The 17776-nt window shown below is 47.2% G+C and overlaps 1 protein-coding gene across 1 annotated transcript; it reads right to left on the bottom strand.

Annotated features, from left to right (window-relative positions):
• Window positions 1–4194: 4194 nt before the first annotated feature.
• On the bottom strand, window positions 4195–15536 carry POU2AF1 (POU class 2 homeobox associating factor 1). Its single transcript, XM_053963510.1, has 5 exons — window positions 15521–15536; window positions 7116–7243; window positions 5801–5843; window positions 5451–5722; window positions 4195–4506 (listed from the first exon to the last, which is right to left on the bottom strand). The coding sequence occupies exons 1-5, from the start codon at window positions 15534–15536 to the stop codon at window positions 4195–4197; spliced, it is 771 nt and encodes a 256-aa protein (XP_053819485.1).
• Window positions 15537–17776: the final 2240 nt, after the last annotated feature.

Genomic DNA, 17776 nt, shown 5'->3' with positions numbered 1-17776 from the left:
AGATGACACTCAAGATGGTCACGAGTCTTTTTTTGACAAATATAAGCTTTGTCCATTTACATATCAGGGGTTAGTCCTCCAATTACAGCTTCAGGTAATGAAGTAATTTACGCCCAGTTTGCTCCCCCCTCCCCAGCTCACTTTTGTTTATGCATTTTAGGCCTGACACAGTGAGGTGTTCTTGAGTTCCAGGCCCACGGAGGAATTGTTTTGTCTGAATAAAATGGGAGAACAATAGCTGACAGGCTATGGAGCTTTACACAGTAAAGAATTGCAGGATTATAAATATATGAAAAACATAAAAGCTAAAATCCTAAGGCAGCAGCAGCAGCAGCAGCTGCAGGTGTAAAACAAGGAGTGGGGAAAGTGCTGGCGGAAATCCCAAGGACTGTGGTGCCTGGAATGAGCACAGCTCACAGGATGGTTTGGAATTCCACATGAGATGGGGATTTCCAGCTCTTGCTGGACTCCCTCTGGTGTTCTTCAGCCCTTAATTTGGTGGCAACCCAAACCCAGCATTTTTTAAACCCCGATTGCATCAGGTACAGAACAAGTCAGTTGGCTGTAAAACCTTCAGCCTCGGAGGCCGGATGCCAACACACAAATATTTTGCTGGACCAGTGTTTTCTCACATCACTCCATGAATCATGGGCTGAAAAAAGAATGGGCTTGTTCTCACCCCACCTGATTTATGACCACGCCACTGAATTTTACAATCGTGCCACCAAATTTTACAGTCCTGCCACTGAGTTACAATTTTACAATCCGGCCCACAAGTGAAGCCTGTCATGCCAAGCCTTCCTTGCAGGAGCAGGGGGGCAGAGCTGGATTTTTTGGGGTATCTTGCTGTCAGCCATGCCAAGCCTGTTCCCATCCCAAACCCTGCTGTCTGCAGGAGAAAGTGGCCCCTTTTTTACCTTTCCTCTGTGCTCCTTGGCATCGAGTCTCCTCAGGGCTTTCATGCGCTCTGCAGCTGCCAGCGTGTGGGCCCTCAGGCCTTTAGCTGCATAAATATGCAGAATTCTAAGACAGCAAATAAAGACACCGATCACTGATGGACCGTGGACCACGCTGGGAGCAAACAGCTTTACAGATTAGCACTGCCACTTTTGGGGTTTTACACCCAGGGTTCCACAAATCCACGGCACGAACCCCAAAAGTTCCCATTTCCCTGGGAAGGGCTCCGTACCTCAAGCAGCTGCAGCGTCCGAGAGCCCTCAGCACTCCTGAGCTTTGCCTGCTGCCTCCTTCCCACTTCAGCACCTTCTTGCAGCTGAGATTCGCCACTGGGAGGTGTCAAAGTCCTCCACCATTCCCAGTTTGGGGAATTGTGTGTATAAATCGCTTTTTGGGGTGATACAGCTCTGGGTGTGTTGGTGAAACCTCACCATCTGGGGTAACAAGCACTCCCTAATTGATGGATTTGTAATAGATCAACCTGTTAAACTCCCTGATTGATGGATTTGTAATAGATCAACCTGTTAAACTCCCTGATTGATGGATTTGTAATATATCAATCTTTTAAACTCCCTAATTGATGTCTTTTCAGTAGATCAACCTGTTAAACTCCCTGATTGATGGATTTGTAATATATCAACCTGTTAAACTCCCTAATTGATGGATTTGTAATATATCAACCTGTTAAACTCCCTAATTGATGTCTTTGCAATAGATCAACCTGTTAAATTCTATTTTCTATCAAAACTCCTGGTGAGAGGGACACAGTCCTTATATTTGGCACAAGACAGAGTTGGCACAGCCCATGGGAGTGGCTGGTGGCCCTTAGTGATGGGGAAAACACTTCTCTGCTTCACTTTGGTCATCTGGCTCTGGCTGGAGCCACTTCCATTCCCCCAGGTCCTGCTTGAAGGAAATTCCAACCCCCTGAAACAGGAGGAGCCCACCCCATGCACAGTCACACTGGCCCCTGGCTTACTCTGCTCCAGACAGAAATATTTGATGCTTTTCAGGCAGAAGGTGGCGGGCAGCTGTTTCTCTCCTCGGGTAGTTTTGTACCCCAGAGCCACCCCTGGCAATCTCAGGGAGTGGAAATACAATTTTCTGGCTAACCTGATTTTCAGTCAAGCTCAGCATGAGCTGTGGCTGCACACCCACACATCCCCAAGGGTGCCAAGAGAGGATAATAGTGATTGAAGCTGAGCTGCAGGAGCAAGGACTGCTGCAGGAAATGCCTCCAGGCCACAGCTGCATCAAGGAATTCCTTCTTAGTCTGCTTAACGTGTAAAATTAGCACAAAGTCTGACAGCTAATCTCTGATTCTAGCCTGTACATATATTATTGAATTAATTGATTGCTAAACCAATGCTTGTGGATAGGAAATAAAACACTCTAGGCATAGCAAAGTTACTGTAGATCTTTATTGAAAAAAAAAAAAAAAAAAAAAATTTGTCTTTTTTTTCTAACCAGAACAACCCAGAAAGAAATGATGAAACAGTTTCATCTTTGTTTTATGTTCACACACAGAATTTACATACATTGGAGTGAAAGGAATTGAAAAGCAATCAGAGCAACCACTGGCTTGATTCACAACTGCTTTATCCCAGTTTTACCTAGGGAATATATCTTTGAATTTCACAAAACTGGAGGAAGCAGTGGTGAATTAAGCTCCTTTGAATTAATTTCTTTGCTGGGTTTTTCTGCAAATATAAGCCACTAATTTCAATGCAAACCTCAACTACTGCTCTTTTCCAACAACTTTGTGATCACTTGCATGATCTAGTGCTCGTGTCTTCCACATTTGTCAATATTCAATAAAAAATACTCTTGGAAAGTCTTTAAGACTTTCAGCCTGGGTTTTCAAACCTCACTCAGGCATGAACTGTAAGGCCACTTGAAATATTGCCTGGGTGGCAACTGGACTCCAGGTAATAAAGAGTACAAGAAATTATTTTGCAGTTAGTCTTGCAAACAATAAAATCATCTAACAATCCTGGGCTTTAGAAAGCAGAAAAACCCAGAGAAATTGTGTTCACCAGCCAAGAGCCTCTTGTTTGTCAAGAAAACAATAAACAGGGTTTGAAGGGGATGAATCTCCTGAAATGTGTTTGCCTGTGCCATGGCACTCCTGAGCCTCAACCAAAATATTTACGCTTGCATCGGAGGGAAAAGTGAAGCTACTCATTCTCCAGGAAAGGAAATCAGAAAGCCATAAAGGACTCGTGTGCACCTCTGGGCCTGGGAGCTTTCCAAGGAGAGGTCACTAAAGTTCCCTGGCTCAGCACATCACACTCAAACGCTACAGAAAAGCAAAAATATTGCCAGGTGATAGTAATGCCATGGAGCCCTTGTTCCAGGTTCTGGGAAATCCCTGTCTTCTCAATGTTCTCCTGATCTAGGGCCATGAATTGCAGTTCTGACTCAGACCAGACTCCCAGAGACTTCAGTGGGACAGGATCTGTCCACTGGCAGCGTTACCAGCCAGCCACTAAATCAGCCCCACAGCCCAAATCCGGATATTTCAGAGCCCCAAACCCCTCTGCAGCTAAAAGAACACGACCCCAACCCACTGCTCCACACCTGCAGACAAGGGGAGAGCTCCCAGGTACAGCTTGGTGTGAATTCCTGCTCTGCCAACAGGGATCTCTGACTGCTCTGGCATTTTGCTCAGCTTTATTTTCAGACTACTGCACCTACCTGCGCCAGCAGAACAAAGCTACACTTTATGTTTTCCTGATTTCCAAAGGAATAGTAAAATTTAGGAGAGAAAAACGTCAATTTAGCCCCCCCACCAACATTTTCTAGTGGCCTAAATCTGGTGAGAGTTCCTCCCTGGAGAGGTCAAAGACACACAGACAAGGCATTTACACAAAAGCAACCCTATTGAACCGGGTTTGGCAGTGCTTAGAAACAATTGTACCCTCACCAAACCCTACAGCTGGCTGTGGCTACACTGGGATCTGTCATTTTGAGGCCGTGAGGGTGAAAATCACCTGGTGCTGGTGCTGAGCACAAGTGTGCAGCATCCAGACCTGCCTGGGAGAGGCAGCAGGAGCTGGAAGAGCAGAGGAATCTCGTGCTGGGCGCCAGGACAAAGCAAATTTCCCTCAACACACAAGCCACGGTGCGCTAAAATTCCCACCCCACCCTGCCTGCTTCTCCTCCCTGCTCAAAACCCACGGAGGTGCTGGGTGGAGCATCTGAGCAGCTGAGGAGCAGGGGGCCCAGATGTGCGACCTAAAGCCCTTCAACAGAGAGAGCGTGGCTTAACACATACGTATCATTGTCCTCGTCTTCCAGCAGCAGCTTCTCCATGGGCAGGGCGCCGATGGCTCGCCGGGCATCCTCCAGCTCCTGCGGGGCTGGCTCGGGGATGGAGATGGGCACGGGCACCAGCTGGGGCCCCGGGAAGGAGGAGGAGGCTGCAGGGTACTGCAGGGTGGAGGCTGGCAGGGCAGACAGGGGCTGTGCCCACGGGAAGTAGGTCAGGGGCGGCTGCTGCTCCGTCACCTCCAGCGGTGGCACCACGGCCGGGGTGCTGCTGCGGGGCTGGGGAAGGGGACAGAAACACAGCAAAATGAGACAACCAGCCCGCCGGGGCAGGGGGGGGATGCAGCACAGGATGGGGGATGCTCATCCCGCTTCTGACATCCCCCATCCTTCCCCTCCGGGTGAAGCCCTGCACTGAGGGCGAGACTTTTCCTGTGCCCAAGTCACGCTCGCCACAGGTTCCTTCCAGCTTTCTGTCCCCATTCCCACCCTCCCTGTGACCCTGACACACTCTGTGCTGGCAGCTGCCCTCTGGACAGTCCCAACTTTGCTGCCAGCAAGGCTGAAGGCAGCTCACTGTGGCCTCTGGATCAGCCCAGGCACAGCCACATCCCAAAGCCAGGGGCCACCAGGACACAGAAGTGGCCTTGGGGATTTGGCTGGGTCTGCCTGAGCAGCCAAACTGCACCAGGGAAAGGAAAACCAGCTCCTGAGGTCATTGGAACAGAGCTCTCTGCTCCCCTCTAAAGGGGACACATCACCTTGTGTCAGCCAGGCCGATTTGGTCTGGCCTGAAGCCAAATATTTTGCTACCTTTACATATTTTGACTTTGCTGTTTTATCCTTTAGCAGCCACTTCTGAGAAATTTATTGCCAAGTCATCCTTCCTGCCCCACCTGATCAATATGTTTCCTGGAACCCCACTGAGGTTGGTTTTTGTTTTTTTTTTTTAAATTTTAAACTTGGAAATAAAGAGTGAAAATCCCCGCTCAGAACGGAAGAGTGAAGAGAGATGGGCAAAAGGTTGTGAATTTTGCCTGATTCCAGTACAACCACAACTTTTTGCCATGCTCAAACCATATCACTGTCCTGGGAACTACGTGGCATGGATGCAAAGACACACAACATTACAGTAATTAAATAAATTAGCCTAACTACACCCCACAGCTCTTGCTAGAAAGGTGGGAATTAACATCATTTCCAGCTTGGTGTTTTTGACTTACTGCAAAATTGGTGATGAGAGGCTGGGAAGTGTAAGTGAGGACAGAGGAGGGTCCCACCAGGGTGTAGCTGGGACACATGGGCTGGACGTACATATCTGCTGTGTAGGGACAGCTGCCAGCCTCGTGGGACACGTAGTCAGGGTAAGGGCCCCACTGAGGCAGGGGCTGCAGCGGGGTGGGAGAGGGCTGGGGGAGCCACCCAGAGGCCAGAGCTCCTTCCTCTGGGCCAGGCAGAGCAGGGGCAGCAGCGTCCATGTCAATGCAAGGCTGGCCTGCAAAACAGGACAGGGTTAAAGCCCAGCTCAGCACAGTCTTCCCTGGAGAGTCCCGGAGAGTCAGGGGTACCTTACCCATGGGTGAGTAGGAAGGGACTGGCTGATGGGGCAAAACAACCTGGAAGAGAGAAGAAAAAGTAAAAATCAGAGGCGAAGCCCATCAGCATTCAATTCAATCCCTTAGAGAAGCACAGACGTGTCACCCTTGCGCCAAGGATGACACAAGAACAGAGGAGGACACGGCGTGGAAAGGAAGAAAAGAAGGCTTTAATGGAAAGGAAGAAAAGAAAGCTTTAATGGAAAGGAAGAAAAGAAGGCTTTAATGGAAAAGAAGAAAAGAAAGCTTTAATGGAAGGGAAACTTCGGCTTAAATAGACCGACACTAGACATTCTGTTTGATTGGTTAATTAATAAAAACATCTTTCTCACGCACCGTCCTTGAGAGGAACAGAAAAGCAAGGTGGAAAAACACCACTGCAGATGGTTTAGACTAACAAGTTATCACATTCCTACAGCTCCCTAAAAATTCTCACAAGCCTCTGTGAGAAACCCTTGCTGTTTGTGTCTCCCTGCCCAGGCTGGCATCCACACAGACCACACCAGGCATTATCAGTGTCAGGGTCTGGATTCTCCCACCCCACACGAGGGCCAGAAGAACTGAACCTGACAGCCAGGACACACCACCCCAAACACCCACCGTGTCCCCCCAGCTCAAGGGGACCTTAAAGTGAGTTTAGATCTCGTGTAGCAGAGAGGATTCACCTCCAGAGAGGAGCCAGCCAAGCTGCTGCCTGCTGGGAGGGCAAATGCTGGCTGAAAAGAAGCAGCAAAGAGCCAGGGGTGGCTCGGGACAGTCTCTTTTAGACTCCTGAACCAGCTGCCTCCCTCCCAAGCCACTTTCAGTCTGAACACATCCAGATTGGTGACAGGTGCCAGATGAGCATTGTGGGAACACTGGTGCACTCTTTTTGAGATTCAGTTCACTTTGAATCTGGAATTTTCTTATCCATAGCCCTCTTCCCTGGTCTGAAGGCTGGACTACAGTATTTTGTAAACTGAGCAAGGAGTTTTGAAAAGAAGCAGCAAACAGCCAGGGGTGGCTCAGGATGGTCTCTTTTAGACTCCTGAACAAGCTGCCTCCCTCCCAAGCCACTTTCAGTCCCCAGCAATCAGATCCTGCCAAGTGCAAAGCACTTCCCCTTTCCATTAAACGGTGGAAGGTGCTCAGCACACTAAAAGCACCCCAGCTAAAGAGGTATTAATGGCATTGCCAGGTAACACCGGGCTGCAGGGCCTTCAAAATGCTTTAGAGATGCAAAGGTTTCTTTCATCAGCACAAGCAGGGAGCTCCTGAGGGAGAATTTCCCTCCTGCTTGTTTTTTTTCCCTACCGTTGTAGCTGCAGTTGCACTGGAGTTATGGACATTCCCCCTTTTCCTCTTCAGCAGCTCCTTCACGGGCTCCTTCACTCGGACACCTTGGTAGGGGCGAGGCTGTGGCTGCTGGTCTGGGGCAGAAGCTGATGGAAAAAAAAGAGATTAAAAATTTATGTAACATTTGTTTTCCTCTCGGGGACCCCAAATCCCCACGGCAGCCTGGGGGCTGTACCAGAGCACATTTATTTTCTTCTTCCTTTCCTTTGTGTCCAGCAGTGCCACTGACCTGCAGAGCAGCTTCACACACTCCCAAAAGGAAAATCAGACCAAATACACCCAAAAGGTGACACAGCAGAATTACTGCTCAGGTAGGGACATAAAAAAAGCAGAGTTTATATATTTAAAAGAAATATATTCACTGTTTAGGCAGAAGGTATAAAAGCAACCCAAAGCAGGAGAAGATCCTCACTTGAAAAACCATTTAAACATCATTAATTTGACTTAAATATCTCATTTTGAGATCAGGCAGGTGCTGAAGTCCCAACCTAGACCAGAGTTGTATTTCAGTTCTGAACAAATTTTGCTCATAGCCTGGCCAGGAGGTTGATGAACAGGAGACAACACATCACAGATCTCACACCCAAAAACCTCTCATAAAGTCTGCTCCATTCTGAAGAATGAAGTTTACAGCCAGCTCCAAAAGCCTCTCCAGAGCCATGTGAGCAGTGAAAGCAGGGGAAGCACATTTCTGCCAGAGGCAGAATTAACAGCTCATACTTTACATGCGGTGTTTGGAGGGAATCGATAGCAGAAGGAAACCAGGGGATATCAAAGCCTGGTGTTTGTAAAGCCACCGATAGCAGACGTGGCTGCCCGCCCCTTCTACTGCACTTCGATGTGTAAATACATAAATTGATAAGTTTTCCATTTTTAACGATTGGAACTGGCCTTTGGTTTTGAGGTACAGGTGGGCATCCAGCTCCAATCTGGATTTTAAACCATTATTCCACCCTGGGAGCATTTATTTAGAGTCACGTCCTACAAAACTGAATCATTTCACCTCAGATCATCTCTCCCAGCTACATTTAATTCTGAGCACACTGAGATGTTTCTGATGCACCTTCCTGGGAGGAGAAAAATGGAGTTCTAAATACAGAGATCATAAATCCCCCACAAAAATTACTTAACAGAATAAACGTTTCTGCTCTAATTTCTTCTCAAAAATACTTTTTTCCCTTGAGTATTCCCTTGAGAAGAACTTGGCTCTTCTATTAACTCATTATACATCATTTAATTATGAAATCTTGATTTGCCACGATAAATCCTTTTAGGACCAGACAGAACTCCATTTATGCACTGAACTGTTGCCTTTGTTATGCACATTAAGGAAATACTTTACTTTTAAGCAGTAGTCGAAGCAAAGATGATTTTCCAGCCTTTGCCTGATCTACCTTTGCTTTCTGTGGACATCCTTTGTGGCTCTTTAAATCAGGTTTCTTGCATTCCCGTGAATCCTGTGGCTTTCAAAAGGAAATTTTAAAAGAGAATAAAGGTTCTTTATGTCTCCATACAAGCATCCACAAGGGCTTTTAATACAATTCACGCTTTGCTTTTTCACTTTAATTGGTATTAATTTATTTGAGTGCAAGTGCTAAAGAGTTCTGGTGTTCTGGGTGCTGCGTGAAAACATCAATACCACAAACCTGAGCTCTGCCAGAGCTGCTGGAGTGGCAGAAATGAACATTTTGGGGAGTATCTCATCCCCAGCTCATCGAAGGGCCTCCCTGCAGAATTAGGGTGGGGAAGGATGGTGGTTTCTGGCTCCAGGTTTGGGGGATGGGAAAGAAGAAATTTACTGTAAAAGCTGACAAATATACCTATTCAGAGTTTCCGGTGTAAGTAAGCAGAGTAACCCAAAAAAAAAAAAAAAAAAAAAGAGAAAAAAAAAATTTTTAAAAACCAAAGTCTGCAGATCATATTTCGGTTCCCCCAAGCTGACCTCCAGAAATAAAAATAATGTGAGCACAGCTGCTTTTCCACTGCTCAGGGGCCTGTGGGGTCTGAGCATCACAGACAGACCACAGCAAAATGACTTTGGGGCTTCAGGGTGCAATTCCTCCTCGAGCTGAAGGTACATGGCCTTTTACACATATCAGCATTTGGGGGAATAATGACAATTAAAATACCTTCGTAAATGAAGAACCTGGATTTAGTCGTCCTTATCTAAAGGTTTTAACAAACTGTGAAGCTGTCTTGGACCAATGTTCCATTTTATTTTCATTTCAGTCATGAGAGCCCAAGTCCCATTCAATGAAATGGAACTAAAGGAAATAAAGGAACAGTAGCAGTGCCCTGGCTTGTCTCCTGCAATTCCAGGACCACAGAACACCCACATGCTGCAGGCACATTTTGATTTGCAGCTGCTCTGTGAAGCTGGGGCAGTTTGAGACATCTGCAGATGAGGAAGAAGAGAAGGAATCCAAATCCAACCACTTTGCAATAGTTTCCACATTTCACTTGGGCCCATTTCAATGCTTTGGCCAGGCTGCCTCCCCAGCCCTGCTGTGTGCTCAGCCCCAAGCGCCCTCCATCAATGTTATCTTGTATTTGCTAAAAGTCCACAAAAGCCTTGAAGACTTGTGAGCAACCTTTAAAAGAGCTGCTGGAAAGGCACCAAACGGCTCAAAACATCCAGCGACAGCAGCAGGAAGATGCTGGATTCCAGACCACGCTGCAGCTCAGCCTGGAAGCATCGAAACCGCCCAAAAAAGCTTCCAGGGCATCTGGCACCCTCCACTTACGCACACACACGCCCTGATTCTCAAGAATATTGATCTGAGTGGAAAACCAGGCAGGGGAAGCACGTCAAGACATCACCAAAAATTCAAACTCCGTCCTCCCCTCCACTTTTGGTTTAACCATTGCAGAAATGGGAGGGAAGAGAGTGGCACAACAGCTGCTGGAAGGGTGCGGGCAGCGAAGCGCGGCGAGTTCCAGATCACTGAGCTTCACACACACACACACACACACACCCCGAGCTGCAGCTCCCCTTCAGCCTTCCAGCCAAGGCACAGCAATTTCCCAGCAGGCTGTGGCAGGCACATTTCTCTCTCTCTCAGGATTTTTCACTGAGGTGCACAGAGAGAAATGAAAGAGAAAACAATTCCTATTTCTGCTCCTTGTTTTTCCCACGTGGAATGTGTTTGGGGAATTGTTTACCTGGGGTGATTGCTTGGTTGGATTCTGGTGAGGATTGTTTGAGCCTGGTGGCCAATCCAACCCAACCCAATCCAATCCAATCCAATCCAATCCAATCCAATCCAATCCAATCCAACCCAATCCAACCCAATCCAATCCAATCCAATCCAATCCAATCCAATCCAATCCAACCAACCCAATCCAATCCAATCCAATCCAGTCCAACCCACCTGTGGCTGCACTCTCAGAGAGGGCCACGAGTTGTGAGTGAGTTAGATATGATAGAGAAAGTAGCATGTAGTTTTTAGTATCCTCTTCTATATAGTATATTAATGTATTACAGCAGAATTATAATAAAGAAATCACTCAGCCTCCTGAACTGGAGTCAGACATCAGCATTCTTCCCACTGGGTTCGCCGACATCTACAACAGCAGGCAGATCTCACTTCGAAATTCCCTGCTGGTCCTGCCCGAGCCCCTGCCTGCAGCAGTGTCCCACTGCTCCCCCTCTCAGAAGATTTCTGTGCTCGCAATGCTGACACACGATAAAGTTATCAATTGATCAGTGTTAACACTGCAAATGGTTTTCCCTTCTTTTTTTTTTTTTCCTCCTTTCGCCCTCCAGTGTAATAAATAATTGAAAAGAAACACAATAGTTTCTCTTGTTTGCAGTAACACCGAAAAGCAATCGCCGACTGCAAATAACAAGAAAAACTGAGGTTTCAATTAGCAAACCCCTGAGTTAATGGCTTGGATATTGGAGACCAAATCACATTTTTATCAGACACAGTGAACTTTAGCTAATAAAAAGAAGAAAGAGGCTTCATTTCATAGGCTTGTTTGCTTCGAGTCAAATCAAAACCTTTTTACATCCATGCCCATGGCAAGGGACTCAGCATTGGTCATGGCCCTGTCCTTATTTCCTGGCTAATTACAGAATTTCCCTCAAAAACAACCAAGGTGAACTTTATCTCTGCTTTGTGGTCAGTCCAGGGCAGGGGAGCAAAGCACTGAAATGCATTTAATTGCCCAAAATCCCAGATAGTGACGTGACAGGGAGTCACTCAGAAATCTTCATTTCAACTCCATCCCTATCCCTCAGCAGCCTTCAGGGCATGTCCTGCTTTTAATTAATATTTTAATTGATCCAACCAACAGTTAAAGGTGAAACACTGTCACGACCCACCTGCAACTCCAGCCCCTGAAACAAAAATCCAGTTATTTCTGCCAAGATCCATCCAGTTGTGTTGGTGGTGGCTGGTGAGCACCAGGTCCCTGGTACCTGACCTAAATTAATTAACACCCCACCTGACTGATAATTCTCTGGCTGGTCCTGAGAGTGAATAACCTCATCAGTGCCAAATAAATCATGAAACAACTCAGAAAATGTTTGTCTGAGTTCCACTTGGCCATTTCTTGCTGCATTATCTTTTCACTCCCAAAGGATGCATCCCAAGGCCCCAGGTCTGCGCAGCCATTTGAAGGGCTGGACATGAGCTTCTTGTGCATTTGACACAACCCAAATTTCCCCTGAAGTTACAGAGAACACACGGAAAATTGGGCTGGAGAGGATTCATACGATTCACGTTTTGCTTTTTCAATTTAATTAGCACTAATTTATTTGAGTGCAAATGCTGAAGAGTTCTGCTGTTCTGGGTGCTGCGTGGAAACATCGACTCCACAAACCTGAGCTCTGCCAGAGCACAGAAATGAACATTTTTGGGGTGTATCTCATCCCCAAGTCATTTATCCTGTCCAATGCACTGTGGGTGGGGAATTCAACGAAGATTTTTGCCAATGCAAAGCACCCACCAAACATCTGGGCAGAGAATCTGCTTTAAAAGAAGCCCAGCTCGGAGCAGGGGCAGAAAGGGCTGAGTGATGGTTGATTGCTCAGCACGAGGAAATGAACTCAGGAGGGTCCTGAGTTCAACAACCTCAATAATTCACCTGCTACAACACCTCAGAGTCCTGTTTGGCCAGGTCTCCTACACTGCATTATAACCCCCAAATTCAGTGAAATATTCATTTGATGCAAGAATATTTTAGATTTATGCCCAATATCTTCATTTTCAGGTGTTGGAAGATTTTCCAGGAATCAAACTAGCCTTGGATTTAGGCAAACCCATGTGCCTCATGCTGTTCTTGAGGAATGCTTTTGATAGCTGTCCTTTAAAACCTATTTCCTTCACACCTAAAAGGATCTAAATGAGTGGAGAGCACTGTGCAGAGCCTACATTTTTGTTCCCACACAAGGAAGGTATTGCAGATGAACAAATCCAGAGTGGATTTTAGATTTTTCCACTTGGATAGAAACCAAAATCAAGGGGAGACACAATAAGCTGGCTAATCCCTGCTGCCCTGATTATTCTAATTAAAAAAAACCCAAAAAACTTTCAAGTGCCAAATGAGAGTTGGATGCTTTGGCCATGCAGTGGTGAGGGCCACCAAAAATTCTCTGTTTCAGAATAAGAGGAGCCCTGGTGCAAAGGGGAAGCTGAGATAGACAGAAAGCGTCTTTAACCTTAAGTCTCACCCTCAGGTCCTAATTCCTCCCAGCCCATAATACTCTTTCCATTTTAGTAATGCAAGCTTTCCACTTAATTGCTGCTGTGGTCATTCGAAGAGTTTGACACCTGCTTTGCAAAGCATGGATGGGCTCAAGTTTCGTGCTATCCCTCTTTCCTGGTGGGGTTTTACCAAAATTATCACTCACAAGGTGCAGAATGTTGCAGTTTCACCTCTCAGTCTCATTAGCTGATACTTTCAGGGTGGCTCCATGCAGCCCCACATCTGTTGTGGGCAGAAAAGCTTTTTTATTCACTTTAAAAGCGTTTGGGAAGGGATTTGCAGAGGTGTGAATTCACATCTCTCGGTGGTAAAGGGAATCTGAGCAGCTCAATCTCTGCCAGTGACTGCAGCAGGAGCTGAGCACCCAAAAAACATGGACACAGGCAAAACCAGCACCTAAACAGGAGATTCCTGCAGAATTAGAACTAATTAGGCTGGGAAAGACCTTTGAGATCATCAAGCCCAAGCTGCTTCCACGCTTTGCAGAACACAAACCATCCGTACGGAAGGTCCATCGGGGTGGGTTGAAAAAATTCACTGTGGAGGTAACAATCAAAGCAAACCAAGAGGAAACGGCTGGTGCTGCCCATGAGTTTCCCATCCCTGAGGGGCTGCTGGGGCTGCTCCCGTTCAGCAGAATCCTGGGGAGCCCCCACCAGTCACTTCTCCTGGGCCGTGGGAGGGGAGGCTTTCGGGCTGAGCCGCCCTCGGGGGTTGTGGGCGGAAGCCCAGGGCCCCAGTCCTGCAGGGGAGTCACTGTGCCGTGACCTGGGCAACATTCCCAGGGGCCAGCCAGGCCCTGCCACGGCAGCAAAGTGTCCCAGCTTTCCTCGTGTTCCTGCAGAAATGACCCTGAAGGAGCAGGAAACCACCCTGAGAGGTGCCCTGGGAAATGCCCTCAGGTGAGGTCACACCTGCTGCTGGAGGGAGTTCTTGTGTCACTTCTGGGTTTTCACGGATTCACAGAATATTCTCAGCTGGGAAGGACCCTCCAGGATCATCCACGCTGAGGTGAATGGCCCATGCAGGGATTGAACCCAAAATTTTGGTGTTGCCAGCACCAAATGAGTCAGATCTCAAGGTTTCAGTTTGGAAAGTTCCCAGGTCACCTGAGCTGCCTCTGCATCGATTTCTGTTCCAGAGCAAGGCCACGGGTGGGACATCCGTGGGGTCACAGGTGGCCTGAAGCAGGTGGTGCAGGAAACTCCACCAGCTCCCAGCTGGTCACACTGACAGGAGACAGAGGTGACACCAAATGGGGACTCGGAGCTGCTGGGAGCTCCAGCTTCCACTGAAACCCGCGGGATCTGGCACCTGGATACCTGCCCTGGGCTCAGGGCTCACCCAGGACACCCCTCCTGCCTGCCACGCTGCAATGGCTTGGAAAAGCAGCAGCACCCATCAGATTTCCAACAGCACCATGCTGGAAAAGGGAATTCTGACAAAACCTCAAAAGGAGGGAGATTCAAGGATTAACAAGCTCAGGGGACACCGGCCAGGAGCTGTCTACAAATTCTCATCAGGGAGTGACTGACATAATTGGACTTGTAATTCCTGCAAGTGTCAAAGGAAAAAAGCAAAATAAAAACATCAGTTCAGTTCCCAATTTCCTCCTACCCAAAGTATTGTTGTTAGCATTGCTTTGTCCCTGCAGGAATAAAAAAAAAAACAACCCAAAAAAACCATTCAGGGACTTCTGAGTTGGAAGATTAGAATCAGGATTTGGATGTAATCATCTTGCAGTTTTTTTCCACGTCTTCTCCTGAAAACTGCTCAAGGTGTAAGGGGGAAATACAAATAAAACTTCCCAAATAGACATTTGAGCTTCCAAAATGTTCAGCTGAAAAGAAAGAAGGCAGGGGAAAAAAATAGAGGAAATGGATTTCAGAGCTCACAAAGGTACATGGTTGGTTTACTACACTCAGTAGAACAACCTACAAGCTGAGATAAAAAGATGAGTAATGTCAGATAAGTCACTGGCAAGGGTTTAAGAAATTAATTTTTCCACTCAGGTGTGTTGTACCATTCTGTGTTAATGGAACAGCAGGGTGAGAGGCAAAGGGTGGCAGCACAGGTGCCAAAATGAGCATCCCCTACTGATGACAAGTGAGATATGATGGTGACAAGAGTGAGAATGAAAACCTTGCAAGAAGCAAACACCTACCTGGAGCAGGATCAGTAAACTACTCCAGCAAAGGTGGGCCCAGAGGAGCGAAATTATCTTGAAAACAAGAAAACTGATTTCCTGTAAAGTCATAACTGTATTGCCCTCAACTGCTTTGTTCCTTATCTTTTTTAATTAGCTGAAAGAAGTGCATATCAAAAAAAAAAAAAAAAAGGCACAGAAATAAGATTTCTCACAAGTTTCACTTTTCAAAAGGAAAATTTTCTGCTACGTAACCACCGTAACCTTTGATATAATACCTGCATCCTGTTATTGTTTTTATGAATCATAGTCTTCCACTTGATTCATAGTGATGAAAGCCAACACAGCAGCCCTGAGCTCATATCCCTGCTGGAAAATGAGCATCACACCTCAGCACTGGCCTCTCTCGAGCCATTCCTGAGCATCCCCTCCCTCTCTGCTGGCTTACCCCTCACAGCCCCCAGCTGCCACCAGAGGTAGGAGAAGCAAAGCAGAGCTCACTTACATTTTTGCCAGTGCATTCTGTGGTGGGATGGAGCTTCTTGGCTGAGGAAAACTCGGCTCTGTGTGTGGCTCCTGGGTGGGGATGTGACAAGTGAGGGTCAGGATGTTTCTTTCAGCTTTTTAAAAGCGCCGTGTTCCCGCTGAGCCCGGTGACATCATCACCCCTCCGACCACAGCCACTTGTTCGTTTTCCCCTTGCTGTCTGCTGCTTCTCCTCCTTCTCCTTCACCACGCTCAGCAGCTCCTCGGAGGAGATGTTCTGCAGAAGAAAGGTGGCACCAAGATGGGTTTGAACGATCAAAGGTGGAGCCTGCCTCTCCTGGGATTTTCACCACAAATTTGCAAAATCAGGGCAAAAGGTTGGGCAGCAGCAAAGGGTCTTTTAGGAAGATTTTGACCTCTTGGGGCAGTGAGGATGATTTTTTGCTCACGTTCTGCTGCTCTGGATGGCACAACTCTTGTCATCACACAGCCAAACCAGCCCCCAGGCCATGCCAGCCTGGCCCTTTAAATGAGCAGCCCTTCTAAAACCCAGAATTTGAGTGCTTGCTCCTGCCTTATGAGAATCTCAACTCCCCGGGGCCACTAAATTTGAACTTGTGAGGAAACACCTGTAAACACTTCAAGCCCCATTAAGCCAGGGCGTCCTTAATTTAAAAAAAAGAAACTCCTCTTTTTCTGTTTTGTTTTTATCAAAATACAACACTTCCTACCCAGGGAGAAGCAGCCCTTCCAAAAGAGCCTGCAAAGCTGAAGGGAGGCCACTGGAGAACTTCTTGGCATTAATGACAGCACCATTACCATCCACACCATGAACACAACCCTCTTCCCTCTAAAAATCAATCCCCTGGGATCCATTTTCACAACTCACACTGACTTAGGAGCTTTATTCCCAGAGAAATATTTGTTGGAGTTGCACAGTGAGGTCAGGATCTTGTCATTCACCATGTTGCTGTTCAGTTTTTAATCATTCCCCAAAAATTTGCCCTCCCCAATTTCTCTTCCCGTAAAAAGAGCAAGGCAGGACCTGCTGGGGATTTTGGCCAGAATTCTGCTGAAGGAATTTTATGCTTTCAGGTGTTTCAGGCACCTCTTGGGAACAGATCCATTCTGTGAACCATCCCACAACTGCATTCAGTGGGGAAACACAGATTAATCAGATGAATACCTAATTGTGCTCGCTCTACTTCAAAGACTTGTCCACAAACCAAAAAAGAAGCAAACCCCAGAGCAAGTGGAGTGGAAAGAATTAAGGGATGTGCATGTCTGCCCTCCAAAGCAGCCCCGACCTCCTCTGTTCTCAGGCACGAGGGCATTGTTCAGCCACATTTTGCATATCTGAATTACTGCTGAGTACCAGCCCCACGCTGGGACATCCTCCCTGCTGCTGAAGTGCTTAGTAACAGCTGATACTGCAAAACCAGCCAGCCAGGCTGGGCTTGAGCTCCCAGTGAAGCCAGGAAAAGCGTTGAGATTGGTTTCACTGGAATTTCAGCCACTCCAGAGCACAAAGGAGCCGTGGGCTCTCCTATCTGTGAGATACCCGTGTTGGATTTCTCCCTAACCTAATGAAACTCCGTTTCAGAAACCTCCTACATGTGTAGAATTAAGATAATGCAGCAGCACAATCTCTTCCTGAGAAATTCAAGCTGAAGCCAGTGTTCCCTGGCTTTGCTGGAAGCCTGAAGGACAGGGCAATGCCAGGGGGGAACACGGGGGGAAGTTCTGGAGTTTGGCTGGAGCACAAGCAGCATTTAGGGGGGTTTGAAGTGCTCCCAGCTGAAATTTTCTTGTGGAAATCCCTGGATTCTGACAGCACAGAGCTACTGGGACAGAGCAAAGCCCAGGATGGAAACCTGACACAGATGCAGGAATATCTTTGTCCCTGTTTCCTTTTGCTTTTCTTGTTCCCTAGTAGTAGTGCTGCATTACGAGTTTTCAGTGAAATCCTTTGTGCTTCGCTGTCTGGCTTGTTGGAGGGGTTGTGTGGGGAGAAGAATCTCATTGACAATTTTGTCAGTGCTGAGCTTTCTGTTCCTGGGATATTCACTGCGAGGCAGCACAATGAAATCATCAATTAGTCGGGTCTGACCAAACAGAATTGCTCATTCTCAGGTACATTTATTGCTTTTGCTATTTACCAGATCACTTCATTTTCCTCCTAGCTGGCCAGAGCCTGAAATGAAGGGCTCAGGCAGGACTCTGGGCTGGTTTTCCACCCTGAGAACACTCTCTGTGCACATTTGGGCTCTGCAGA

This window comes from Vidua chalybeata, chromosome 23 (assembly GCF_026979565.1).
Source record: "Vidua chalybeata isolate OUT-0048 chromosome 23, bVidCha1 merged haplotype, whole genome shotgun sequence".
NCBI lineage: Eukaryota > Metazoa > Chordata > Aves > Passeriformes > Viduidae > Vidua > Vidua chalybeata.
The sequence above is the reverse complement of the archived record's forward strand: the minus strand, read 5'-3'. Positions and strand labels throughout refer to the sequence as shown.